The sequence below is a fragment of the Phodopus roborovskii genome, unplaced genomic scaffold (genome assembly GCF_943737965.1).
Source record: "Phodopus roborovskii unplaced genomic scaffold, PHOROB, whole genome shotgun sequence".
Taxonomy (NCBI): domain Eukaryota; kingdom Metazoa; phylum Chordata; class Mammalia; order Rodentia; family Cricetidae; genus Phodopus; species Phodopus roborovskii.
In genome coordinates, this window is record NW_026126407.1 from 14,043,327 (window position 1) to 14,070,949 (window position 27,623).

General features: G+C 41.5%; 1 protein-coding gene across 1 annotated transcript; it reads right to left on the reverse strand.

The window, feature by feature from the left end:
* Positions 1-1,885: 1,885 nt before the first annotated feature.
* Positions 1,886-26,702, reverse strand: LOC127219124 (myosin-4). The gene is made up of 39 exons (XM_051180371.1): positions 26,561-26,702; positions 23,233-23,475; positions 22,999-23,142; positions 22,543-22,699; positions 21,890-21,917; positions 21,681-21,795; positions 21,241-21,333; positions 21,034-21,097; positions 20,779-20,877; positions 20,565-20,668; positions 18,818-18,956; positions 18,020-18,138; positions 17,772-17,921; positions 17,065-17,235; positions 14,607-14,916; positions 13,490-13,563; positions 12,881-12,968; positions 12,684-12,801; positions 12,393-12,516; positions 12,167-12,303; positions 11,794-12,049; positions 10,318-10,560; positions 9,860-10,036; positions 9,495-9,640; positions 9,138-9,228; positions 8,661-9,050; positions 8,067-8,193; positions 7,612-7,730; positions 7,296-7,492; positions 6,648-6,831; positions 6,395-6,560; positions 6,129-6,253; positions 5,577-5,885; positions 4,787-4,990; positions 3,469-3,594; positions 3,211-3,381; positions 3,027-3,131; positions 2,827-2,922; positions 1,886-2,147 (listed from the first exon to the last, which is right to left on the reverse strand). The coding sequence occupies exons 2-39, from the start codon at positions 23,434-23,436 to the stop codon at positions 1,995-1,997; spliced, it is 5,823 nt and encodes a 1,940-aa protein (XP_051036328.1). The 5' UTR covers positions 23,437-23,475; positions 26,561-26,702; the 3' UTR covers positions 1,886-1,994.
* Between the last annotated feature and the right edge of the window lie 921 nt (positions 26,703-27,623).

Here is a 27,623-nt window from a genome sequence, read left to right on the forward strand (position 1 = left end):
AACCTGGGAGTCAAGGTAAATTCTCCTGGAGTTGCAGGCCATTGTGAGCTTCCCAAAAGGAGTATGCGGGACTGAACTCAGGTCCTCTGCAAGAGCAGTGCAGGCTCTCAGCATCTCTCCAGCCCCAGGATCTTAGTTGGATATCCAGCCACTCCAGATGAAGTGTCCATTGTAATGAGAACATTTGTATACATTGAAACTTCAACAAAGCCTGCTCTTCACATGCACCCTGACTTGGTTCCAGAAGGTGTGGATTTTCAGAGCAATGAAGGAAGAGGTATCATGTGAGCAGCCTGAGATGACAGGGTGTAGCTTTATTCTAGTAGATATAGAATGGATGCTAAAACCCACCTCATCTGTGAGGAAATTGAGGAAGAATGTTAAACAGAATAACTGTGATCTCTACACTTCCTGTTTTAATGTTGAGGCAAAAAAAAAAAAAAAAAATGACCTACATATAACAGATCCCACTCTTAACTCTACTTATGCAATAATTTTCATAGTTGGAAGACAGAATAATATGGCAGTTGCCTAGGCTTTGGGGGTCAACAGGTTAACTCTACAGAGCTTAATTAAAATGTAATAAATGCCTACTCTGTGCAGGATATTTTATTAGTCTTCATCATGGCTGAGGTGAGATATTCTTCATAATTATTTTCTAGGCTTTTAAATTTCTCTTCTGCTGAAGTGAGCTCCTCATTACTAATTAGGTTTCCCAGGCTAGGGAAGACAATTTCTCAAAGTGGCCTTCTCATTAGAAAGGGATATCTGCTACTGGGGAAAAAAAGAGTAATTGACCTTTTGCTACCTTAGGTTTTCAACATCCACCCAATAAAATCAAATTTTGAAGTTTCAAGGAAGTATTAGGGGAAAAATCACTTAAATAATGGCTGTGATAAAATGTTTTCTCTTTCTCTCTCTTTGACATTATGAAATGAAGTCCCCTTTTCCTTCCTCTTTAACATGTGTAAGCTATCAAGGGAAGTCAAGTTCTATAGAAAGGTCAACATGAGACTTCATCTAACCACTTTATCCATTCGTCCTGGAAGGGGAAAGGGTTCCACAGAAAAGGGCTTCTGAAATGAAATCGAATGGAAAGCCACAAAGTAACATGATGTTTTGAACATCGTGAAACTCACCTCTTTGCTGCTTCCCCAATTCATCTACGTCAGCATGAGAACCCTGCATTTGCTCTGCTGTCTTGCTGGTTCCACCACCATTGCCTCGAATCAGGACCATGCCTTCCAAACAGCCTCCACAGGCTCCGGGCTTTTCTGGTCTACTCATTCCTCCCACTGCACCTCTACCAGAGTTAGCCAACCATCTTCCTTGTGAAATCAGATTAGTTGGATGCATGCCCTAATTCTTCAGAACTATATGAGGGACTATACCTTTCACTGTCAGGCCCTCCCTTCCTGTGTCTGGTCTCATCTGGTGCCCTTTTGCTCATGAGGTCTATGCTGAAATGACTGTGGAGCTTCATATTTGTTTTCTCTTACAGTGACACCCCTGTTTCACTATTACCTGATAACTGGCTGCTCATCTCTGAGGAAGGAGTTCATAGTCCACTTTGAGACGTTTCTGTAGACTCCTAGGTATCACCTAATATCCTTGTCATACATTTTCTTTAGTCTTCTGTCTGGGTATGTATTCCCTTCCACATCTGTCTGAAGTATTTGTTCCCAACTCTCTCAATTGAGTTCCTCAAAGACAGGGATAACTCATTTCCTTGGTGATCATTTTGTGTACCAGACATGTACACAATGCCCAGCAAAGTTGGTTGAGTGCTCTTCATGTCTCTGTACATAATAGTACTCAACAAATGTTCAAGAAATAAATTGGTCACCAAAGCATCATAGAACTTATAATTAAGAGACAACTGAACTTTTAGATTGCAAAATTATCTTCAGATTTTATTTAGTTGATATACAGGATAGTGACAATGAATATCACATTTTGTGATTTCTTCTGCCACCTTTCAAAAGAAGAATGAATTACTCTTCACTTATGACTTTGGTGTGAACTTCCCTGCTCTTCACCCGCAGCTTGTTGACCTGGGACTCGGCAATGTCAGCCCGCTCCTCAGCCTCCTCCAGCTCATGCTGGATCTTGCGGAACTTGGCAAGGTTGACATTGGATTGTTCCTCCTGTGAATGGAAACACATTGAAGAGAAGATTTGGCATTTTCTGCTTGCTAATTGCCTTTGTTGCTAAAAGAAGCTACAGCATTTGCTCCATGAATGAGAAAGTAAAAGGTCCTGTCATTTGGTGGCATTCTTATTTGGGGGCAGAACATCCTCCAAATTTCTTGGCTCTTTTCCTGACAAACTGAGGATGTTATAGTGTCTGCACAGAGGCCAAAGACCAGGGATCTGACTGAGTCATCTTTTTGCAAAACAAGCTTTAAAGAGAAGATTCAGAGAGCCCCAAAGAAGAGTGGATAATTTACAGAATGAGAAAGATTAATTTTTTTTAAGTTCAGAGCTGGATTTAATCATAATGTTAAGTAAGGCTTAGAATAATTCAGATCCTCATTTGCATAGTCCCTATGAATGGTGGGAATTTGGAATGCTCTAGATAGTAAGTATAGTGCAGTGAAGAAGCATTTCTGTGTAAACTGGTTTAAAATATTACTTGATGCAGTCTCAGGGAAATGAGCTAGAATGTCTAAAGCTCTAATAATTTGTAGATTTCGATTTTCCAAATAAATATTCATTTCCAACCTAATTTGGGGCTCTTGGCTTGTTCATTGCCCTAGAAGAAAATCCCCTGAACGTGAGGGACTTCAGTGCTCCTGGACCATTCTGTTTCTGTAGAGATACTCACAGCCTCCTCCGCTTGTCTCTTGTAGGCTTTCACTTTAGTCTGCAATTTGTCCACCAAGTCCTGCAGCCTGAGCACATTCTTTCGGTCCTCCTCAGTCTGAAAAATGCAGCAAACGGAGGGTGTCATCAGCTGACACTGCCCTACGGTCTTTATTTTCTCAAAAACTGTAAACTTGGCAGAGAAGGCAAGCCCAGAGTCACCTGGTAAGTGAGTTCCTTCACTCTTCTCTCGTGTTTGCGAAGACCCTTGACAGCTTCAATATTGCGCTTCTGTTCGTTTTCAACCTCATTTTCAAGCTCCCTCACCTGGAAAGCAAGTTCAACAGTTTGCCTGTAACTGTTCACACACACAGTTTGGGAGCTGGGAGAACACGCAGACACCCACCCTGGCCTCCAGTTTCTGGATCTGCTTCTTGCCGCCCTTCAGTGCCAGCTGCTCAGCCTCGTCTAGACGGTGCTGCAAGTCCTTCACTGTCTGCTCCATGTTCTTCTTCATCCTCTCCAGATGGGCACTGGTGTCCTGCTCCTTCTTCAGCTCCTCCGCCATCATGGCGGCCTGGTGAGTGAATAAACAGAGTTGGTTAATGGCTGACAAGGCCCAGCAGGATTCAGATTTGCCACCTCCATCTTGCCCTCTGCTCACATCAGTGATGGCTTTCTTGGCCTTCTCTTCTGCATTGCGGGCTTCCTGGACGATGTCCTCCATCTCTCCCTGGATTTGGGAAATGTCTGTCTCTAGCTTCTTCTTGGTGTTGATGAGGCTGGTGTTCTGTTGCAAATTAAAAACAAAAATAAGAAAACTACATTTAATTATAGCTAGTGTATTAAGTCCTAAATTGTTGATAATTAGAAATGTTCAGAATAAAAACAAAATCAGAAGTTATTTGAAGCTTGTGACTTTTTCTACCTATATCCCTGGTCATAAAACATAAATTATTTGATGCAAATCTAATATCTATTGCCAAAGGTTATTTACTTGTTATCTGTGAATGCTTGTAAACACATAATACAATCATCTAGCATTAAATTGCTATGTAGTCTAGTTTTAGCTGTTGATCCATATTGGTTGGCTCTATGTTAAAGTTCATAAATATCATCTTTATTGATACAAAAGATGGACCAAGAATGAATCCCCATGTTTTTGGAAAGTTAACAGTATTTGAAATAGTTAATCAATTCTAGATACTTATATAATTAGTATGGAAAGTGTTACATATTAATTAATTTTATTTAATAATTTACAATATTGATTTAAACATTTTTATAATTTCTGATTTTAGATATTACAATGTTCAAAATATTCTGCTATATAGGTTTATTATTTAAAAAGTAGATGGCATGCAAATTAGCATAAGACAAAAATAATGCATGGTGAATAACCAGAGTCTACCATTAATAATACTCTTGCTTATCCTTTTGAATGTTTCTTGTATTTTTTTTTTTTTACTGTTTTGTGACTGTCTTTCTGTGAACATTTCATGATGACAATGCAAGGACATCCCACCATTTATCTAACAAATGCACTGTAGAACACAAGTGCTAACTAGCACTAGTGGTGGCTCCATGGATTTGAACCCAAGAGCTCTTTATATAGCATATATATACATATATATGCTAATAAATATCATAATGATTTATTATTTTTACATAATTTTGGCCTACTTATTGTCTGTGTAGAGTTTTGAAAGACAAGATGGCCGCCAGTGTTGTCTGTATATCTCCTCATAGGTGGTATTTTGTGCTCCTTTATATAAGCTTTCAAGTCCACAACTACATCATCCCTTGAGTGGACTTGTGAACTGTCTATGTCTCAGTCCATACTTAGATCAGATCATTCTGTGCATTTCCCAAATTCCTGGGAAGGTATCCCTACCAACATTACTTGTATATCTTGTGGACATCCCCACAGACTCCCTTTAGCTTCAAGGACTACATTTGATATGCCTGGTCCTGTGCCTCACCTGAGTGTGCAAGAGCTGCACACGCTCACTGGCATCCAGAAGCTCTTGCTCTGCCACTCTCCTACTCCTCTCTGTCTGTTCCAGAGATGCCCGCAGCTCCTCAATCTCAGCCTGCATCAGGTTTGCTCTGCGCTCAACCATGGCCAGCTGCTCCTTAAGGTCATCCTGGCCTCTGAGAGCATCATCCAGATGCAGCTGAGTGTCCTGCACAGAAATAAGAGAGACTCTTCCTTGTGTTACAGTTAAAGTGGGTTCAGATTTAACGTCAGCCTCACACCTGGGTCTTACCAACTCAAAAGTCTGTAGGAACATCTACAAGTACTGTTAATGACATAGCCTTGGAATTCTAGTGCAATACTTCAATCCAAAAGCACATAATGTTCTATTTCAGATCCCGAGCGGTAAAAACAATCACGGGTAAATCTATGAAATTTTTTGTTAGGAAAGCATCCTTAAAAATCAGCTAACCTGATCACATATTTAAGAAGGGAAGTCCGGCAGCTGGATTCGGTGGATTATGCCTACAGTCCTCCCACTTGGAAGGCTGAACTACTTCATCACTCTGTCTCCACATATTTACCACTCATTTTGCCTCAGGTGACAAGGCAAATTCTCTCTTGGACCTTTCAGACAGAACTTAGCTCCTTTCCAAAGTACAATTATCTTTTTAAAAATCTTGCTACCACATTGCTTTGATGATTTATGGCCTGTAATTTTCCTAAAACTTTAAGACTTGAGTTCTACAGTAATGCCTAGCCTGCAGACACAGCATGGGTTCACCCCAAGGTACCTTGAGAATTCCTTGTGTGTTCCGGAGGTTCCTGATGGCCTCTGCAGCCTGGCGGTTGGCATGGTTCAGCTGGATTTCCATCTCATTCAGGTCACCCTCCATCTTCTTCTTAATCCTCAGGGCATCATTTCTGCTCCTGATCTCCGCATCCAGTGTGCTCTGCATAGACTCCACAACCCTGAGGTGGTTTCTCTTCAACTGGTCTATTTCCTCATCCTTCTCAGCAATTTTACGGTCAATCTCAGATTTCACCTGATTCAACTCTAGCTGGATGCGTAGAATTTTGCCCTCTTCATGTTCAAGAGATGCCTTAATAAAAGCGACATTTTGGTGACCTGACTATGGTATTTCTCAAGGAGGCATTTAGCCCTCCTCCCCAAGCTTTCACACATCTCAGCTTAGATCATTGATTCTGCATTTGCAAGGTGTTTGTGTCCGGTTTTTCTTTGATGGTGTGCATCATACCCCTAAATCTTACAATATGGTAGAGCTCTGCTGCCATTCCCCTTTCAGTCTGTTTATAGTAGATAGCTGAGCAAACAAAGTGCATACCTCTGCCTCCTCTAGAGAAGCCTGTAATTCACTCTTTTCCTGATCAATTTGCTTCTTTATTTTCTCCAGCTCATGGATGTGCTTCCCTCCCTCTGCGATCTGCTCAGTCAGGTCAGAAATCTCCTCTACAGAAGAACAGATGAGAGGAAATGGTTGGAATGATGAAAATATGGGAGGGTCCAGCCAGGACTAAGTAGAATTGGAAAGGTCAGCAACGTGGGAGGGTCCAGCCAGAGCTAAGTGGGATTGGGAAGGTTGAGACTCACGCTGCAGATTCTTGTTTTCTCTCTTCAGAGTCTCAAGTTGATCCAGAGACTCCTCATAGGCGTTCTTCACCTTGAACAGCTCAGTGCTGAGAGAACGGGACTCCTTCTGGGAGGCTTCCAGCTCAGCCTGAGTCTCCTCATACTTCTGTTTCCATTCTGCTAGGATCTGGAAACCACATTATTAGTTAAACTCTGGACCCAGGCATAATGTCCCTTTCCCCCAGGAGGACACTTCACGGATCTCATGGACCACCTTGTCGAAGTTCCGTTGCTTCTTATCGAGTGCAGCACAGGCAGCATTAGACCTCTCCACGTCAATCATGAGGTCCTCCACTTCATTCTGGAGCCGCTGCTTCGTCTTTTCCAGAGAAGCACATTTGGAATTCACAGCTTCTACGTGTTCCTCTGCATCCTGCAGACGCTGAGCCAGTTTCTTCCTGAGGAGGTGGTTAGTGTGAGTGACCAAGAGAAGAGTCGGTTACCACAATGATCTCTGCCTAGCTGATTATTAGGAAAATGTATCCCTGACCCCGCCAAGATCTTTAATTTCTGTGTGCCACAGCTTTTCCCAGAATTACTCTTAGAGCCAATTTTATCTCTCTCAGAATTCTTATTTCCCAGGTGAGTTCTTCTCCATCTCAAGTGTTATCAAACATATCTACAAAACCAGAGAAAATGAGGAAGGGAGAGGGGCTCTGAAGCTGAATTAGGCCTGAAAACTCAGTAGAGGATACATTTCCTCAATAATGTTACAACTGAATGGGACATTATACAGAGGGTCTTCTTAACTGTACAGATATGGAAATTGTGAAATTATTTGATAATTCTTCGTGGCATGAATATTCTTTCCTATTTTTCCTTTACTTTGGTTTCCTTCTGTCTAACTCTTTGAAATCCATACTTGGCTTCCTCCAGCTCCTCCGTGCGCTGGATGGCGTCCGTCTCATATTTTGTCCTCCACTGAGCCACCTCACTGTTGGCCTTGGACATGGCCCTCTGCAGCTCGGCCTTAGCTTCCTGTTCCTCTTCATACTGTTCCCGCAGCAGGTCACAGTCATGGCGGGCTGACTGCAGGGCGTGGGCCAGCGCGTTCTTGGCCTAAATAACCGAAGATTGCATGATGTGAGTTTGTATTCTGATCATTGGTGGTCTCTTTGTGAAGTTTAGTAGTGTGCCAAGTTGCCCAGTTCTATGCATGAAAGTATCAACTGTCTCACCTTGGTCTCCTCTTCTAGCTGCCTCTTTAGTTCCTCAATCTGTTGTGTAAATGCTTGTTTGCCTCGGGAAAGCTGAGAAACCATAGCATCTTTCTCATCCAGCTGTCGGGAAAACTCGCCTGAGAGAGAAAACACGAATAATTGGACTCTTTTGTCTTAGCAAAAGGTGAGATGGAACAGCATTGGACCTTCCCTATTTCACATAAGGACATGGAAAAGAGCAAACAACGTCTCTGGAGTGTTAGAACAATGCTTTCTTTGGTATTTTAGGACTGAGATAACAAAACTCTTCTAATCCCAAAAGATTAATTTTCCCCCTCCAGTTGTAGCTTACAGTCATTGCTTTGTAATAACCTAAAGGCGAAGGAGTAAGAAATCATAAATGTGCGTGCACTGTACAAGGCCTAACCTCCCATCCCTTGTTGCTCCCAAGGTATTACTGCTCACTGACTGACCTGACTCTGTGTGTAAGCGTGCCTTCTGGGTCGACAGCTCATTGATCAAGCGCTGCTGTTCCTCTTCCTTCGTCTTCACTTCGCTCAGCTGGTCCTCCAGGGTGCGGCACATCTTCTCAAGGTTCCCCTGTGGTGAGAAGTAGAAAACAGGACGAGATGACACATATCCACTCAGAAGGCTGAGATTTAGAGATCTGTACCTATTGTGGCAGGAACGGAATATTATTTATGTTGTTGTCAAAGCCTTGCACAGTGTTTGGTAAGCAGTAGAGGAGCATAGGTGACAGACTGAATGAATGTGTGCTCATCAAAGCTGGATTCCTCTCCTTGGGGAAAAATGAACATCTTTTATGGCCCACATCATGTAAAGAGGACTTTTCCTTGTCATGGCATTAATACTGTTGTGGCCATGGCAACAAAGTTAAGGTGATTTTGAAAAATAAGGTGTGTAAACTTGAGGGATTCCATTCAACACAATGGTGTCAATCAGAAAATCTCAGATGACATGCAGTGTGGCTAGTTAGAGAGTCATATACAGTATATAGTCACTTTCAAGTGTTTCAGATAAAGATAAATCAAGAAGTTAGGAAAGACCTTGGCTTTTGAGACAGTCTCCATGTTACTAGCAAGGTCGTCGATCTCCATCTTTAGCTCACTCTTCTCCTTCTCCAGCTTCTGCTTGACCCTCTGCAGGTTGTCAATCTGCTCCCCAAGCTCAGCCACACTGTCTGCATGCTTCTTCCGAAGAGCAGCTGCTGTAGCTTCATGCTGCAGGGTGGCCTCCTCCAGGTCCCTGCGCATCTTCTGGAACTCAGCCTCTCTCTTCTTGTTCATCTCGATCTGGGCAGATGTGGCCCCACCGGCTTCTTCCAGCCTCTCACTGATCTCCTCCAGTTCCCGGGAGAGGTCAGAGCGCTGCTTCTCTGCTTTGGCCCTGGAGGCCCGCTCTGCCTCAATTTCCTCCTCCAGCTCCTCAATGCGGGCCTGGGGGTGGCAGAAAGTACAGACTCAGCTTCTTGGGTCAGTCACATTTTTCTTGATGAGTTAGACTGATGGAAGCCATTTACTTACTTGCAACTCCTTGATTTTCTTCTGCAGCTGCATGCCAAGGGCCTGCTCATCTTCAATCTTGCTCTGCAGATTGCTCATTTCAAACTCTTTCCTAGTTTAACAGCAACACATTAGCTTATGGTCAATTCTTCCTATAGCCCTATCTATGTATAAGTGAACTTTTTCAGACTGTTGGACTTAAAAGGGAGAGAGAGAGAAGTCCATGAAGTGCCCTTTTAATTAAATGAAAAATCAAAGTTAACATTTTTTTTTATTTTTTCTCCAGGTGTCATGAAGCAATGATTGGGCAACATTCAAACATGCGTTTCATCTGTGTGGACACAGTGAGTAGCCAGAGCTGAATTTTATCACACTTACTTTTTTAGTTTCTCATCAAGTTGCTGTTTATCATTTTCTATGTCCATTGTAGATTCTTGGGCCAATTTGAGGTCCCCCTCCAGTTTCCTCTTTGCTCTTTCTAGGTCCATCCGAAGCTTCTTTTCCTGTTCCAGTGATCCTTCAAGCTAAATGATAATGGATTTTGTTTAGGCTCTCAAGCATTGAACCACATGTTGCTAGCCAGATGCTCAAGAGAAAACTTGGAACAGAACAAATAGCATGGAGACTCAATGCCTGAATCTCCAGGCTTGTGGATACCACTGATGGCTTCATCTCACCATTGTTTATTGCTTTGTCCCTGTTTATTGCTTTTTCTAAGGAAAAAGATTATTTTTCAGACTTACGTCATCTACTTGCTGCTCAAGCTTGGTTTTGGCCTTGGTCAGGGTGTTGACTTTGTCCTCCTCTGCCTGCAGGTCATCCAGGGTCTGCTGGTGGGCCTCTTGGAGGGCCTTCTTCTCCTTGGTCAGCTTGGCGATATTTTCGTCCAGGCCTGCCATCTCCTCCGTGAGGTTTTTCACCTTTAGATATGAACAGATGCTAGGAATGCTTATGACAACAGGTTGTGTTGATAAAAAAAAAATACATGATAATATAACTTCTTAGGACAACATTAGCCTGATATGGAGAAGAGCAGCCAGAAATCAGTGTAGGCCATGAGACTGAATATAATGGGAGATAAAGGTGAAAACAAAAAGATGGCATGGTTGTAGCTTTTTCTTTCATGGTCAGTAATTTTAAGATTTAAGGTTAAGTACTAAATGAATACTTGAAAATCCTTTAAAGTGAATAGTAATTGTACCTTGTTCTCTGTGGCATGCTTCTCCTTCTCAACCTTGGCCAGTGTCAACTCAAGGTCATCAATGTCTTTCTTCAGCTCTGAGCACTCATCCTCCAGCTTCCTCTTCTTGGCCGTCAGCTCAGCATTGATCTCCTCCTCATCCTCAGCTCTCTCAGTTAGCTCTTTGATTTTGGCTTCCAGCTGAATTTTAGTTTTGATCAGCTGGTCACATCTTTCTTCTGCATCAGCCAAGCCATCTGCTTCCTAAGGGGAGAAACAGTGCATTTTCATTTGTAGGGGCTCTATCTGTAAGTACGTATTCATGTGTTAAAAGTTGGGAATGGATGATGATCAGTTGGTCAATGGATAGGCCATTAAATTGCCAACTATTAAAAAATTAAATAGACAAAATAAAAATATCCTTATCTTCTGTTCAAGGACAGTAACACATTTCCTCTAAAAATCCATGTATAGAAGGTAAAATCAGGAAAGGATAGCTTTGCTGCAAAATTATATGATCTACTAACCATCAGTCCTTTTGGAAAAGTAATTTATTAATTTTTTATTCAGTTTTTCCCCATCCAATTAAGGGCTTAAATTATCCTCTTTCCATGCTCTGATAAAAGAAATATACTTTCTAGTTAGTATTCAACGATATTTATGAAAGAGAATATTCTAATATAAGAGGATTCTCCATACATAAAGGAAAATTCCTAGAGGTATTTTCATGACTTTACTTACTAGTGACTAGACTGTGTAGGATGCACGTATGAATATAAGCATCATGGATGTATGTGTAGGATACACGTATGAACATAACCATCATAGGTGTGTGTGTAGGGGGGGATGTACATATGAACTTAATCATTTTGATGTGTGTGTAGGATGCACATATGAACTTAAGCATCATGGATGTGTGTTGTGTGTAGGATATACATATGAATTTAAACATCATGGATGTGTATGTAGGATGCACATATGAACTTAAGCATTATGGGTGTGTGTGTGTGTGTGTGTGTGTGTGTGTAGTATACACAAATGAACATAAACATCATGGGTGTGTGTACTGGATGTATTATGACCTTAAACATCATGGACATGTATGTGTAGGATACATATATGAACATAAGCATCATGGATGTGTGTGTGTGTGTGTGTGTGTGTGTGTGTGTGTAGGATACACATATGAATATAAGTAACATGGATATGTGTGTAAGATGCACATATGAACTTAAGCATCGTGGATGTGTGCATGTAGGATGCACATATGCATCAAGAATGCTTGTGTGTGTAGTATATACAAATAAACATAAGTATCATAGGTGTGGCTTTGCAGCCACTGTCTCTTTGGGTCTGAATCTTAGTGTTTTTGAAAGGCAGGAAATCACAGCAGATTCCTGGATAGAAATTGTGTACTCTGAAGCCTGGAATTGCTAATATCCAGTTTCATCCTGATTCTGTAATATGAAAGGGCTGTGTGCAATGTGTGGCACTCACAGCTTGAACCTGGAGCTGCAGGTCATTTTTCTCTTGCATCAGAGCTACCATCTTTTCTTCCAGTTCTTTCCTTTTTGCCTCTGACTTAGCCAGATCCTCTTTGGCCTTCTCAAAATCTTCCTTCATGTTGGCCATCTCCTTCTCGGTCTCTGCACTCTTCAGGAGGGGCTTGATCTTGAAGTACAGCTTCATCCAGGGCCAGTGCTTGACATTCATGAAGGCGCGGACATTGTACTGGATGCAGAAGATGGACTCTCTGTGATAGGAAAAAAAAATAGATACAAATGGGCAAAAATGTCTAAAGTGACTGTCACAGTTGCACTGAGTTCAGTGATGAAAGTTGTGGAAAAGACAAACATGCTTTGTTTCTCACCTCCTCTCCATCATCTTCCTGAACTCCACCCTCATCAAATACCCTCTGCACATGGCTTGAGTGCGGGTGATGAGCTGAGCTAATTTATCATCTCGCATCTCCTCTAGAGTTCCCAAAAGGCCAGCTTTAAAGAAGACCTTGGAGAGAACAGTTAGATTTGTTATTTCCACTCAAGCAGAAACCCTAAAAGTTCTAAATTTATGTCAACAAGATAAACTGGTGGCACCTTGGTGTGACCAAATTTATACTGGGTGTGGTCGATGTCAATAGAACCCAGAAGCTTCTCAGAGGCCTTCTTGCTATCAATGAATTGACCTTCTGGGATAGCACTTGCATTTAGAACTTTGTATCTGTTGGATGAAAAGCATGTTTAAAGCATGATTTTTCTTTACCAAGAAATAAAAGGTAGAACAGTAGTAGTAGCTGCTATTGAAACGATGGATCAAACAATGGCAAACCAAATGGCATTTAAATTTAACACTGCTCTATATGAAACATTTGAAGATGTGAGACAAACCTCTGCTTGAAGTCTGCATAGAGGATTCTGCTGGGGAACCCCTTCCGGCAGATGCGAATGCCTTCTAGCACACCATTACACCTCAGCTGGTGCAGGACCAGTTCATGCTCCATGGCACCTGGAAAGGGAAACACATTTCTACAGCAATCTAGAGAGAAGCCACACTGAGCTTGCTCTGTGTATGAGATGTGTCTTACCGGGAGTCTTAGTTTCATTGGGAATGAGGCAGCGGACAAAGTGGGGGTGGGTACTCTTCAAGTTGGTCATCAGCTTATTTAAATTCTCCTATAAAGCCATATGGAGAGATTTATAATAACTTGTAGCTATATCTTTTCTCTATAGCATTCTAATGAGTCATCTCAAACAAATCATGATGACCAAGAGGAATCCTATGCCTGGAAGGTAGATTTCTAGAACATTCCTAAACATACAGTGATAGTCCATATCAGTTCATTTTTCTCAAACCCTGCCAATCAGAAAAGTTTTGTATTGAGACTTTGATCATATGAAGTAGATGTAATAGAAAACAGAGGGTGCTTTTAAAGAGGGCTTGAGTTCATCAAAAATCACTTTACTACCAGATCTCTTATATTTGAAGCTTGGGAGAAAACTTCATTTATAATAATAAGCTTTGCTATGAAATAGATGTGGCATGACTTCTTTTCTTTAAATTTTCCTGAAGTGTTTTTTCAGATTTAAAAATAAATACAATACTACTTATTTTTTAAATTTTTATCATAAGAATCCTCTGAAATCTCTCATTAAAGACAGTTTAAGTGTCTTCTAAGTATAAGATTATACTGTACCCTGAAAAGAGCTGACACCGTCTGGAAAGATGAACCCTTCTTCTTGCCACCTTTCTTTCCACCACCACCACCCTCTGAAAAACAGAAAGGAAAAAGTGGAGATTGCTTGCTGCATCCTCTGAGTCCTCTTGTGTGCATCAGCATTAGGATGGTGGTGTCTCCTCAAATGTCTCTGGCACTCATTCCCTTTCTTCCTTCCGTAGCTCATCTACCTCAATTCTAGATGAAGATACAGTAATACTGGCATGGTTATAAAGACCCAGGAAAGAACAAAGAATTTTGTAGAAGTTGGAGAATATGGGTGGGTGATGGGACTCCCTGACACCATCCAGATCAGTCGTGTCTGCTTCCTGCATGATCTACCCAGAAGATAAAGGAGTAAGGTCCTACCAGTGCACATATTCCCTAGAACAGGTAGAGTTACATGCTTGCTCATCAGCTGGGACTCATAATTTCTATTTTCTTATTTCCCCAGGTTGTTGCATATACATCTGGACTTCGAATACTTAAGGAAGGAAACACAACCTCATTCAGATCCCCTAGTGCTGTGGCCCTGATGAATGGTTTCTTATCTCTGACTTTGCTAGACGCTTGATGATGGGAACAGTATTATTGATGTGGAAATGTGGCTGGTACAATCATCAGCAAACCAGTGAAATCTGCTTTCTAAATCTAAATCTGCTTTCTCATTTACAATTAGGCTGTGGGCTGTATGGTTCCTTATGCCTATGCACCACTGTTGTCAATACACTTTCTTTCATTTCATTTCATTTACATTGACTTGAACTTTCATAGTAGATTTTGCAACACTTATATCAATGGTTCTCAGCCTTCCTAATGCTGCAGCTCTTCATTTAATACAGTTCCTATGGTTGGTGACTCCCAACCATAGAATTATTTTCATTGCTACTTCATGACTGAATTTTTGCTACTGTTATGAATTATAATATAAATATCAGTGTTCTGTGGTAGCCTTAGGTGACCCATGTGAAATTTTCATTTGAACCCCCTTAAAGGGTCCCAATCCACAGGGTGAGAACCCTGACCTATATTGTCTCTGACAGACATGTATTTTTGTGATGTGATTCTTAGAACAAATTGATACTGTAAAATTTACCTGCTTCAGCAGCTTGTCCCCCAGAAAATAGGAAAGCCAGAGTCTTCAAGCCAGATTTCTGGTACAGCCCCACCACAGTCTCATTCAAGGGGTCCTTGTTCTTATCCAGCCAGCCAATAATGTTGTAGTCTACAGTGCCTGCATAGTGCACCAGTGAGAAGTGGGCTTCAGCCTTGCCTTTGGCTGGCTTGGGCTTCTGGAAGTTGTTAGACTTTCCAAGATGTTGTTCATACAGCTTGTTTTTGAAGGAGGTGTCTGTTGCCTTGGGGAACATGCATTCCTCTTCCAGGATGGAGAAGATGCCCATTGGCTAAGTATTAAAAAGGGAGAAGATAGTGATGAGTCCTTAAGAAAACTATGCCCCAGTAGCGTGTGTGATTGGTACAAACCTGAAAAGAAGGCATTCCAAAAGAAGAACTTGAAATTTTGTATTAAACAGATGAGATCCTATCCTATTACTCCCCTCTTCTAACAAAATATGACAGTCATCATCTGGAGAATATATATATATATATATATATATATATATATATATATATATATTGCTGAAAGACTTAGTTTAAAAGTTCATCTGTACCATCTGGCAAATGTGCTCAGTGAGTAAAATTAAATTCTAAAAGTACCATCGCAAAGCTCAATTTTTATCCTATGAATATATATCTGGAATACTTCTTTATCACAGTGTGACATCCTTCACAACAGCTCTAGATATGGCAAAGATGTGGAAAGAAGAGACTATGTTCTGATGACCTAATATGAAATGAAATTTCACTAAGAGGAAGGTGCATCTTCTGTTGTCTCATGATAACTCTTTGTACTCTCCCCACTATGGAGTTAAGCATTGGTAATCTATCGGTTTTACTCACAAAGCAGTTTGACATTTCTGAGACAAATTTGATATGAAAGACTGAAAGCAAATTCAACATTGATGATTATATGAATTCAAAATTCATTCTCAAAAATTACCTTGATAATACAGAAGTTGAGATACTAGTGAAGAAAATAAATAATTTTCTAGGGACTGCATAGTTTTGATAAGCAGTAAAACTATTACATCACCAAATTAACATATTTCTTAATTGTGCATTCTAGGTTTTTTCTATTTTTTGAGTTTTGTTCTGAGTATTTTCAGTTTTCCTAGCTGTCAATTGCATTTTATTTGTACTTTATCTTTGCTTGAGGAGATTTCACATAGGTACCACAACAAGATCCCAGTGTGTGTGTGTGTGTGTGTGTGTGTGTGAGAGAGAGAGAGAGAGAGAGAGAGAGAGAGAGAGAGAGAGAGAGAGAGAGAGAATGCACATGCTTGTATATGCTTGGAGGCCTGTGGAGACCAGATCCCTTGGTGCTGGAGTTACAGGTGTTTGTGAGTCACTTAATGTGGGTGCTGGAATCAAACTCCAGACTTCATGATAGGGCAAGCACTATTAAGCATTGAACAATCTCTCCAGTCCCAAGATCCCAACAGTTTTGAATGTTGATGTTGCTTAATGATTTCTGCCTAGATATGATACCTCAGTTGTACTAACCTAATTGGATTGATTGCCTTAATTACTAATTCCCTTGATTACTAATAGGGAATTCAGAACTCATTCCCAGCGTAAGGTCAAATAGAAGGTCTGTGTATGTACTTGGTAGTAATCATGAGTAAGGCGTGTTTTGATGAATTTAACAATTAACTGTCCAGCCTTAAGCATCGTATTATGCACTGCCTTGTTTTACAGTACACAAGAGAGGATACATATGCAATGTACCATCATAGCCACCCCAGGATTAGTTGACTATTCAAAGGACTACCTGCACTTTAATCTCTTTCTTCCATACCAATGAAATCATATAGAAATAAAAATGAGGAAGCTAAAAGCCCATGGTGTGTTACTTTAATCCTAGCATTCAGAAGATAGAAGGAGGAGGAGAATCTCTGTGAGTTCAAGGCTGGCCTAACTTTATATAGTAAGTTCCAAGTTTAGCAAGGGTTACATGATGATACCCTGTGTCCAAAACATAACAAAAGAAAACAAAGCAAAACAAAAACCAGGGAAGCATGAAATTATAAGAGGCAGTAGTGGTACACACCTTTAATCCCAGCATTTGGAGGCAGAGGCAGGCAGATCCCTGTGAATTTGAAGCCAGCCTGGTCTACAGACCAAGTTCTAGGACAGCCATAGCTGTTACAAAGAGAAACTTTATGTTGAAAAACCAGAGATATGGGAAAGGAAAAGGGAGAAAATGTGAATATGTATGTTTTGTATGTGTATGCATTATAGTTATTTTCTAGAAACTACTTTATTTTACCCATTTGTAAAAGATCACTTATGACATACCTGAGAACTGATCAGAGCACACAGGCATATCTTGAAATATCACTGATTACTCTTTGAGAATTGGGATTGTAAGTAAACATAGGAAGAGGGACAATTTGTTGTTCTTGTTTTAAAGTCTGAAAAGTCACACAAACCTTCTCAATGAGCTCAATGCAGGCAGCCAGGTCCATCCCGAAGTCGATGAACTCCCAATCAATGCCCTCCTTCTTGTACTCCTCCTGCTCCAGCACAAACATGTGGTGGTTGAAAAACTGTTGCAGCTTCTCGTTTGTGAAGTTGATGCACAGCTGCTCCAAGGTGTTGAACTATGGAAAGAGATAAATGTAGGAAATTGGTCATAAATTCCCTACTTGTACTATAAGACAGCTAATACATTGTCTTCAAATTTTGAGAAACTTTGTGTTATTATATTAAAGGATTAGATCTTCAGATCACCTCTTAAAGGGTGCTATAATTTTAAATCAAGTGTTAAATCCTCAAATGTTTCCCACGGAACAATATGAAATCTTGCTTATTGGGCAAAATGCTGTTAATAAGAGATTTTTGAAATATTCATTGAGGGTGAGCCAATCGAGCATTTCCACACTCATGTGCCTGAATCCAAGATCAGTTTTGATCAAGCTTTTATGGCCAGAGATGCTAGTCCTGAAAATATAGCATTTTCTCTTTTTCTTATTCACACTCATTTACTTGTGACCAGATCCTGCCACTGAGCCACATTAGCAGGAATTTGTACTTTTTGTAGGTCATATTTTCTATTTTGTGAAGAATATTTTCAGTGCTCCATAAAGAACAGTCAAGTGATTGCCAATATGCATTTGCTAATCAGTTCATTACTCACATCGAAGATCTCAAAGCCAGCGATGTCCAAGACCCCGATGAAGTACTGCCTGGGCTGCTTGGTGTCCAGCTGCTGGTTGATGCGGGTGACCATCCACAGGAACATCTTCTCATAGATGGCCTTGGCCAGGGCACCCACTGAGTTGTACACCTTCAGGGAAAGTGTCGGTTTAGTTGTTTGGGTTGGATACAGTAATGACCTTTCAAGCCAGTGGTTTAAGTGAGTCAGGGGGCTTAAATCACACTTACCTGCTGCACTGTCTGGCCTTTGGTGACATACTCATTGCCAACCTTGACCCTGGGGTAGCAGAGGGCTTTGAGCAGGTCAGCAGAGTTCAGGCTCGTCAGATAGGCAGCCTTGTCAGCCACTGCAGGAAGAGAAACAAGAATGGTTCAACTGAGTGTGACTCACACAACTTTGTTGCAAATGGTGATGTTGCTGACAATGGTTTTACCCCAACAGTAAGGTGCAAAGTTTGGGAATTCTGTCCAGTTGTTTATGCTTGAAAAGCACTGCCACACTTCACACTAACTTTACTTGTTCTTACAATAAATAGGAGCTTGGGGAGTCCATGTTCCGTGTGATATTTAAAACACAGCGAAAGTACACCACTGATAATAACTTGAGAAATCTTAACCCAGGGCTAGGAAGGAAATTTTGAATTATTCACTGTAATAGAATGAGTTTTCATCAAGAAGCAAGTACTTTTCTATAAAAAGTGAATGAATAATGACAAGGGGTGAAGATGTAGTCAGGACAAGGCTGTGGGATCAGTCCCAACACCATCACACACACACACACACACACACACACACACACACACACACACACACACCCCACAGGAAAAACAGAACAGTGGAATGGGCAGAAATAATAAAACTCCTGTAAATTTGCTCAGTTATGTAAAATACCAAGGTACCAATGTGTCATCTCCTCTCCCTAAAACTTCTGCCTTTCATTAGAAAGACAATACAAACAGGTCCCTACCTCTGAAAAGGCTCCTGTCAACAGTTTTATCAGATGGAAGATGACAACAGGAGTGTTACCTTCCGTGCCATCTGGCTCAGCTTGCTCTTCCCTTTGCTTTTGCTTGAATTTCATGTTCCCATAGTGCATCACAGCACCTGTGAGCTTGTAAATAGCCACCTTTTCATCTGCACTGAATCCCAGGATGTCCACAGCAGTCTGTTGAAAGAATTGAATTAGCAACAATTATCATAGTGGACAGCTTGTTCAGGAAACCAGGGGTGTGGCTCCCTGCTTCCCAACCACACTCTGCCTTGTATCTGACTAATACTTGAATGGCTTAGATAGCGGGTTCTTCCTCTCTGGTTCACATAGAAATATCATTTGAGTGGTGTGGGTGCTAAGGGCAGCATGTGAGTTGTCCACACACTGCATGTCTCTAGTCTCCCAGATGATTTCTTCTTTTCCTACGTTGTCTTAATTTAATGTGCAGCCCCAGCCTACCTGCCACCACAATTGATATGGACAGTTCAGTGGAAAGAGTTACGAGAACACAATGGCTCCCACTGTTTCTCCACATTTTCTTCTGATATCAGGCCACAGTGTGGCTGACCTTGGGGTACCTGGGCATGAACTTTACTGACCATTCACTAGTCCATTCACTAGTCATTCAGGGAAGAGATATCTATGAAGATACATTTCTTATTTTATTAAAATGCTTACTGTTTCCCCCTCCATTGGATTTTGGTTACGTTATTAATTAGCCATGCTAAACATTGGTATGGCTATTAGAAGGGAGGAAGCATCAGTGTAGGTACATTAAAGAGTGTCTCTCCTAAGATGTCCTCCTTTCTTCTGGTTCTAGCTCACTGGGGCTACCCAGTCCTGGAACTATATATAATTAACAAGGCCCTTGAGTGAGGTTGCTAAACTTCATAAAACCTTCCAGACTAGACAATAGGATATCTCCCAATTCCATGTCGTTTTTGGAAACATGAGCATAACAATATGTTACAGTGAATAAAATCTATATCTATAAGATAAAGGCATACACATAGGTTATTAAGTTATTTCAAAGAAAACGTGTTTTTTAAGCACCCTTCAACCCTATCTCAGTTGGATTGGGTTATCAGTGTTGAAAATATTAGGGTTAAGAGTAATTAAGGATTATGCAGAAATTCAAAAGAAAGTATAACATGTATCAAGTCTATGTATAAAGAAAATAAACTCAAAACATGATACTCTTTAAAGAAAAGAATAGAGAAGGAAAGAGTCCATAGTTTCAGAAATACACATAAAAGTTCAAGGAATTATCCAAAAGAGTGGTCTTTGAAAAAGACAACTCATTTTTCCTAAAGATTAGTAAGGAGAGGGCCATTGTGTTAGTCTGTAGGCATTGACTCAAAACAAAGTTTGCCCTTACATCTAACTATAAAGAACTTGAGAACTTCATTATCTGTTATTAAAATATCATAGTTTTTCCAAGACTCCTGGGGACAGGGGCTGACACAAAGTAAAAAAGAAATCACTATATTATAGGGGTACAAATACTGAGTGCAAAGTGACCAACTCCATAAAGAGTAAAAAAAGACCCAGCTCAGCGAGGGATGCCAGTTACCTAACATTTTTTGCAGATGATTGATATGTAAGCACACGTGTAAGATGCCATTTAAATATTCTGTGATTCCTCCTCCCCTCCCCTCAAGTGTAAGAAAGTCTGAAAGATAACACTGTCTGGTCCACCCTCTGTGCTAGTCCGTTTCACTCTGATGGGAGGAGAGGGCTGTGTGCTGAAAGGGGCCTTGCTCTCTCTCTTCTGTCACTTACATCTGTGGCCATCAGCTCTTCCTGATCATCGATGCTGGGCACTGTGATTTCACCTTGGCTGACATAAGTGAAGTCGTACGGGTTAGTGGTGATCAGGAGCATCTCTGGATGGACACATGGGAAAGAGCATGCAGAGTTACTTTGGTCATTGCAGAGAGACATCATAGGCAGGATGTTGGCTTTCTCGGCAGAAATGAATCAAGGTTATGCTTACCAATAAGCTCTGGTTTCTTATTGGACATGATTTGATAGAATATATGGTAGCTTCTTTCAGCCTTGAGCTGGAAGGTGACTCGGGACTTCTCTAGCAGATCTGGAAAGACACAGTAAGCATGCATTTAAATGGAGGGGGGAGCTGAAAATTGAAAATTAAGCCTTGAAATTCACACAGCTGAAACAAGAGCAAGGTTTTCCCCATCTGGGTGCCCCTGAAGAAAATATTCTCAGTCACCAGTGTTTAATAACTCACAGGTTTCAATATCTGCAGAAGCCAGTTTGCCAGTGGCACCAAAATGGATCCTGATGAATTTACCCTTAAAAAGGTAAAAAGAGGGTTGGTTAACAGCTGGGAGCTGTTTCATTAACTGTGGACCTAATAAGTGGAAAATGCATTAACGTGGTATATAGAGAAGTCTGGAAGTGATTCTCGCATGAATAGGGTGACCAAGAGACTTACAAAACGAGAGGAGTTGTCATTCCTCACAGTCTTAGCATTGCCAAAGGCCTCCAGCAGGGGGTTGGCACTGATGATTTGATCTTCAAGGGTCCCCTTAAGACAAAGGGAAAAGGAAGATAAAGCTTGGATTATCTGAATTGTATATACTAAAATATTAATTTCCCATCTGTCTTCTGCCTTCCCTTTTGATCACATCCTGTCTAGGTCAGGTTCTAAAGAGAGCATGGGAACCCACATTAGCTAGTGGTTGTGGGAACTCAGGCCTATAACTTGCTAACATGTTGCCTTGTTCATCTCCTCCTCACAAAACCCTTCCAAGCTTTATTTTCTAAACTCCAGCATCTTGGGCATCTTGTTGCTATGGTTTTCACACAACACAGTCACACTTTGAAAAGCCTGCTTTCCTCCATCCTCATCCTCCCTCAGATGGTCATGCCCACCTGCATTTTGCCAGAAGGCGCCTCCTCCTTCTTCTTGTCCCCAGTGACTGCAATTGTTGCGAAATACTGAATGACACGCTTTGTGTTTACAGTCTTCCCAGCCCCGGATTCTCCACTGTGAGGACAAAATGAGAAGTCAGAATATAAGGCCAGAGGCACTGCCCTAGCAATCAAAATTCAGCAAAGAGAAAGGCATGGTTTCTACATACGTAATGAGGATGGACTGGTTCTCACGATCTGTGGGGGAAAACCGCAGACAACGTCAAATGATCAAAAGCACGGACACTATTAATTTGTGTGATTCTTTCCACAAGTCTTAAGAGCTGAGTGTAAAAGGTGTGCTAATTATCACACTGGTGTTACCATTAATTAATGCAAAGGACCATGGATTATGGAATGCATCAATTCACTCTTTTACCAATGAAAATCAGCCACATAGCAGCTGGCTTCACGGTTTCATGTCCCCTTCAATCTCCTGGTCCATAGTTCAAGATTCTGTCATATTTTGGATGTTCCGGCTACCTTTCCTATATTGCTTATGAAATTTCAAAGCTTACTTTTAAAATGAGATAATGTAGTAGGTATAATTAAGATGAGGAGTTGATATTTAGCTTTCATTAACTTTGAGCTGGAATTAGCATCAACAAACTTAGATTTCTAGCATAGATGTATAAGCAAATTTCTGTATGCATTTGTAATTGATGTATCATATTCTAAATCAAAATTTCCACTTTGATCATTGCCACCATCACATGTATACAAGACATTTCATTCTCAAGATGCTGGTGGTATGCTGCCTCTGCTATGACTCTACAAGTGTTTTCTAGTGCTTTGTAGAAGCTGTGATTATGGATACACTCACCCGTCAGCATGAACTGATAGGCGTTATCAGAGATGGAGAAGATGTGGGGAGGGGCCTCCTGTCGCTTTTTGCCTCGGTAGGCTGCCACCACCTCTGGGTTGTATACTGGCAGCCACTTGTAGGGGTTGACAGTGACACAGAAGAGGCCGGAGTAAGTCTGTGGACAAAGTTGCTCAATTACCAATCACCTCATTACTCTGACTTGGAAAGAATGCTGTGTTAGCAAGGGAAGAGGAACTAAGAAGATGCCGGTCCTGATGAGGTTGCACTCATTGGCTGCTTCCCTCTGTTGTCTAATGCTGTACCAATGCTCCAGAGAGCCAACTAATGCAGTGAGCCAGAGAGCTCTCTCCACGTGTGTTTTCAAAGACACCATAATTTACCACACTGACATAATGAAGCACCTCAAAAACAGACAGTACATGGATTTGATGAAATATGACAGGGGACACTCACGTAGATCATCCAGGCTGCATAACGCTCTTTGAGGTTGTACAGCACAGCGGGCTCGTGCAGGTGAGTCATCATGGCCATGTCCTCGATCTTGTCATACTTGGGAGGGTTCATGGAGAAGACTTGATCTTCCTTGACTGTGACAGTCTGTTAAGAGTGGAAGGATTCAATTAACACTAAGTAGGAGAAAAAGATCCTTCATGCTTCCCTACCTTTTACCCTCTTCATTTTACTCACAGCTCCACCTTCAGTCTTGGCTGTCACTTTCCCCCCTTCCCTGCTCTGCACTGTTGCTTTCACATAGGACTCCTTAGGGTCCACCACAAACACGGATGACTTGGCATCAAAAGGCTTGTTCTGAGCCTCAATTCGCTCCTTTTCAGACTTCCGGAGGTAAGGAGCAGCCTCCCCGAAAACGGCCATCTCGGCATCCGAACTCATGGCTGCGGGCTATTGGTGGCAGCTCAGGGCCAGGTGCACCTGGGGAAAGAAATGGACACGAAAGACAACTCTGGTTTGTGGGTTTCACTTTAACAGGTTTTGTTTACTTACTCTCTTCTTCCTCCTGTGCACTGTGCTAGGGAACAAAGAGGAGACAGTAGTACATAATAGCCCTGTGTTGGCAGTTTAATTTTCATGATATTTTGGGCCTTTGTTCTCCCTTCTCTATTGTAAACCACAATTGAGAGGTGTGGAGGGATGGAAACCCATCCAACCACAGTTGTCAGGTTACAAATGTGTTCAGAATCTTTGTTTCTGTGCCTTTTGTTTGTTTGTTTTTACCCCATTTCCTTTCCCTACCCCTTTGTCCCATCTGTTTGTTTGTTTGTTTTACATTGTCGTGATACAAAGAAATGGAAAATAATTTTTATAACTTTATCATCTTAATGAATCTATTTTTACAAACCCAAATATTGCTGAATGTGGTAGCACACACACATTTAACCTCAGAACTTAGGAGGCTGAGGCAGGAAGATCTCTTTGATGCCAGCCTGGTGTACATAGTTCTAGGACAGCCAGAGCTACATAATAGATAGATTCCTACTCAAAAAAAATTATCCATTTTCCTCTAAACCATTAAAACTGAGTGTAAGGATTATTGTTTGTGTGTAAGAAGAAACATCTAAATTCTGGTTGAATATTTACAACATACAAACTCCTAGTTAACTGACAACTATTAGCTAAGTAGAGGGAAAAACAGGATGGATATTAATAAACTGTTAGTACAAGGAAAGCTGTAAGTAACAACAAACAATCTTGTTCCAGGTCAAAATTAAGTCCCTTCTGTCATTTTTTAAGTTGTCACCATTATCCAAGCAAAAGTAACTCCAAAGGATTACTTGAGAAAAGCAGGCACCCGGACTTTAGTAAGACTTCCCGGGGTGGGGGGGTAGGGGGGTGGGGGGGTAGGGGGGTGGGGGGGTAGGGGGTGGGGGGTAGGGGGGTGGGGGGTAGGGGGGTGGGGGAGTAGGGGGGTGGGGGAGTAGGGGGGTGGGGGAGTAGGGGGGTGGAGGGGTAGGGGGTGGGGGGGTAGGGGGTGGGGGGGTAGGGGGTGTCACGGCTGAGACTGCACTTCCCTGAGCTTTCACTAATTTCAGCACGCCACTTGTGTCTGCTGGGTCCTTACTCTGTTACATTTGATGGCATCTCTCTCTTTCTCTCACATTCTCTCTCTCTTCTTGAAAACATCACATTTCTAATTTCTCTCCTGAGACTGATAGCTAGTATGAAGTTTCAAGGCAAAACCAACTCTTTTTTTGTTGTTGTTTTGTCAATTGACAATTCTTGGTCAAACACAACAACTCCCTCTCTGGCCAGAGTAAAGGCCTCTGTGGAGTGGAGGGGATGGTACAGAGAGCTGCACGTTGGTTGCTAGGGTCAGTGATGACAACCTTAACCTTTTGTAGACTTTCCAGAAAGAGTCTTGGCCTTTTGTTTTACACAGTGAACTTACTCTCAATTTGGGTTTAGATATGAAATTTCCCACATCCTGTAGCTTAGAACCAGTAAAAGTCATATGGTGAGATGTGGAGGCTGAGATAAGTTTTTAATGGACAAATATTGAAACACTAGATGTTAGTTTGCATTTGTGTCTTCAAATGCTATTCTATGACATTGTTTTTGCAATTCTACATGAAGCACTTTTGAATCAGTTACACACTGAGCCCTGATGATTGCTGTTATGCAGTAGATCCTGAAACACAGAGAAAGACAACATCCCTCTACCCATGTTTGTGGTGATATATTGTTCATGATCTAATAAAGACACTGAAGATCAGAGACTCAAAGCAGCCAGCCACTAGAGAGTTCTCATCTCTACCAATTCTCAGACCCAGGGGGCTATCCACTGAACCTCGGTTTGCATCTCCAGACTGCACAGCTCTCCACCAAGCCTCAGAATCCTACACTGTTCTCTGAGATGGCACTGAGCTCCTTATCCTCTCTAGTGATGGAATTACAGGTGTGAGCTGTTTCTCTTTTAAACTGATTCACTCTCATGTAGCCCTGGGTGGCCTTGAACTCATAGAAATCCATCTGCCTCTGTCTCCTGAGTCCTAGGATTAATGGCATGTGCCACCACTGCCCAGCTTCTATGGCTGTGACTAGCTTTGCATTCTAATCTTCAGTGTCTTTATTAGATCATAAATAATATATCACCATACATATCTCAGCAGTCCTTTGTTGCTTTTGCATCACAAGCCTTCAAGGTGAGTTGGTGTGTGGTGTTGGGATCTGTCCACACAGTACCAATTGCCTTTAATGTCATCAAGTAACACTGATTTCCTTGGAAGCAATGCATTTTCTTAATTGTTATTACTAATTGTGTTAAATATAAAACTACTTAAAGCAATTATCTAATACATAGCATGTTTTCTTTATTCTATATGTTCTTCACATGAGTCTAATTATACATCTACACTTGCATATGAGGGGAGACCCACTGGGTGTATTGATTTGGTGGAACCATTGGCTTAGATTCTAGACTCCAATAGCCAGAGGGACCTTAGCAGCCAACTTGAATCTGTCCTTCTGATTTCACTGATGAGGAAACTAAGGTTCAGTGAGGTAAAGGGTCATCCAGGATCACCAAGGTGGTAAGTGGCAGCAGAGAGCTTTGAGCTTGGCTGGCCATCTAAATCCAGATCTAGTGTTAATTCCCTTGCAACACATGTGTGAAGACCCATAAAAGATAGCAGGTTTGACCCAGGGAGCTGGAATGAATGAAAAGCCTAGATTGGCACCCAGAAGTTTTGACTTCTGGAACACTTTTTTTCTTTTTCATTTCACTATGTAGCCTCTTTACTTGGTTAAATTGTATAGCAGTTCACATTAAATATTCATGGGGTTGTATTAAGAAGGCAATGTAAAAGAAAAATGGCATCAAATTCTGGTTGATTAAAGGCTTGAGAAGCCTAAGTTTTATGAGAAGCTGTTTTTAAAGACAAGTTGCTCCTGTACCCAATAATAAACTAGAAAGTAAAATAGTCACTCATTAAAATGCAACACTAGAGAGAGAGAGAGAAAGCCCTTTGTACTTTGGAGGGTAATAATAAATTTCTCTTACCTTTTGTGTTACCAGATGAAGAAGGAGGCAAGCCTGAGGCAGACAAGTACTGTTGAAAGAAAAAAACAGAGATGCTGGGCATTTTCTTTCTTTTTCTCCATTTAATCACAAAACACTAGAACTACATTGCATGCCATGCCTTTCACAGGGGTGTTAACAGTAAAGCTTGGGAAAGAATAGTGATCTGCCTTAAATGTAAACTCACTCACATCAGGAGTGCACATGTGTTCTGCCACACATACATACCTTTAAGAATTTGAGGAAGGACGGGACAGAGGCACCCCAGCTCCACTTTTATAGAGACCGTTCTGCAAACACAGCAGCCACCTCAGCTGTCCTAGCTGGGGACCTACTTGGCAAAACCATTTTTGGCAATCTCTTTGCACAATATTCACTGACTGTGGCTGTGAATGGATATAATTAGAAATATTTCTTGTCACCTATAAATAATTTGACAGGATGATCTAGGGTTCTTTATAGGCATTTGATAGCGGATGGGGATCCAAGGCTTCGGAGGATGTTTCTCTGGCTTGGGTGTTGTATCATTCATCACAAAATTCAAAGCCAGGTTCCTACTTATTCTCATGCCTATAAAGCTGTTTTGACAGGGTGAGCCTGACACGAGGAGAGTGGGACTAATTGATCTGTTGGTGCTTCGAGCCATGAAGGAGTCTGGGTGGAGCTTTAGATCTGACACTGAAACTGGAAGCACTGAGTGATGGATATTAAGAGAAAATTCCTAGGCAAGGCTCGGGTTTTAGGAAGATGGGTGACAGACTCTTTTGAAGTCTGAAAGTCTAAGCATGAAGGAGAAAGTGAAGTCGTAGGTTAGGCAGTGATGATGGAGCAGAGATACGGCAAGGCAGGATTGCAGGACTGCATACAGACTCTGCTCCCCTTCTGGAGGATTTGCCACGGATGTCTTCCACTATGCTTCCACGGCAGGGCCAATAGGCTGCTGTATGATAGCCCACATATGTTTCTACTGAATCATGGAAGTACAAACAGGAGTTCCTAGGGCACCGGGAAATGCTCAAGGCTAGCTGTAGCTCCAATGAGGTGG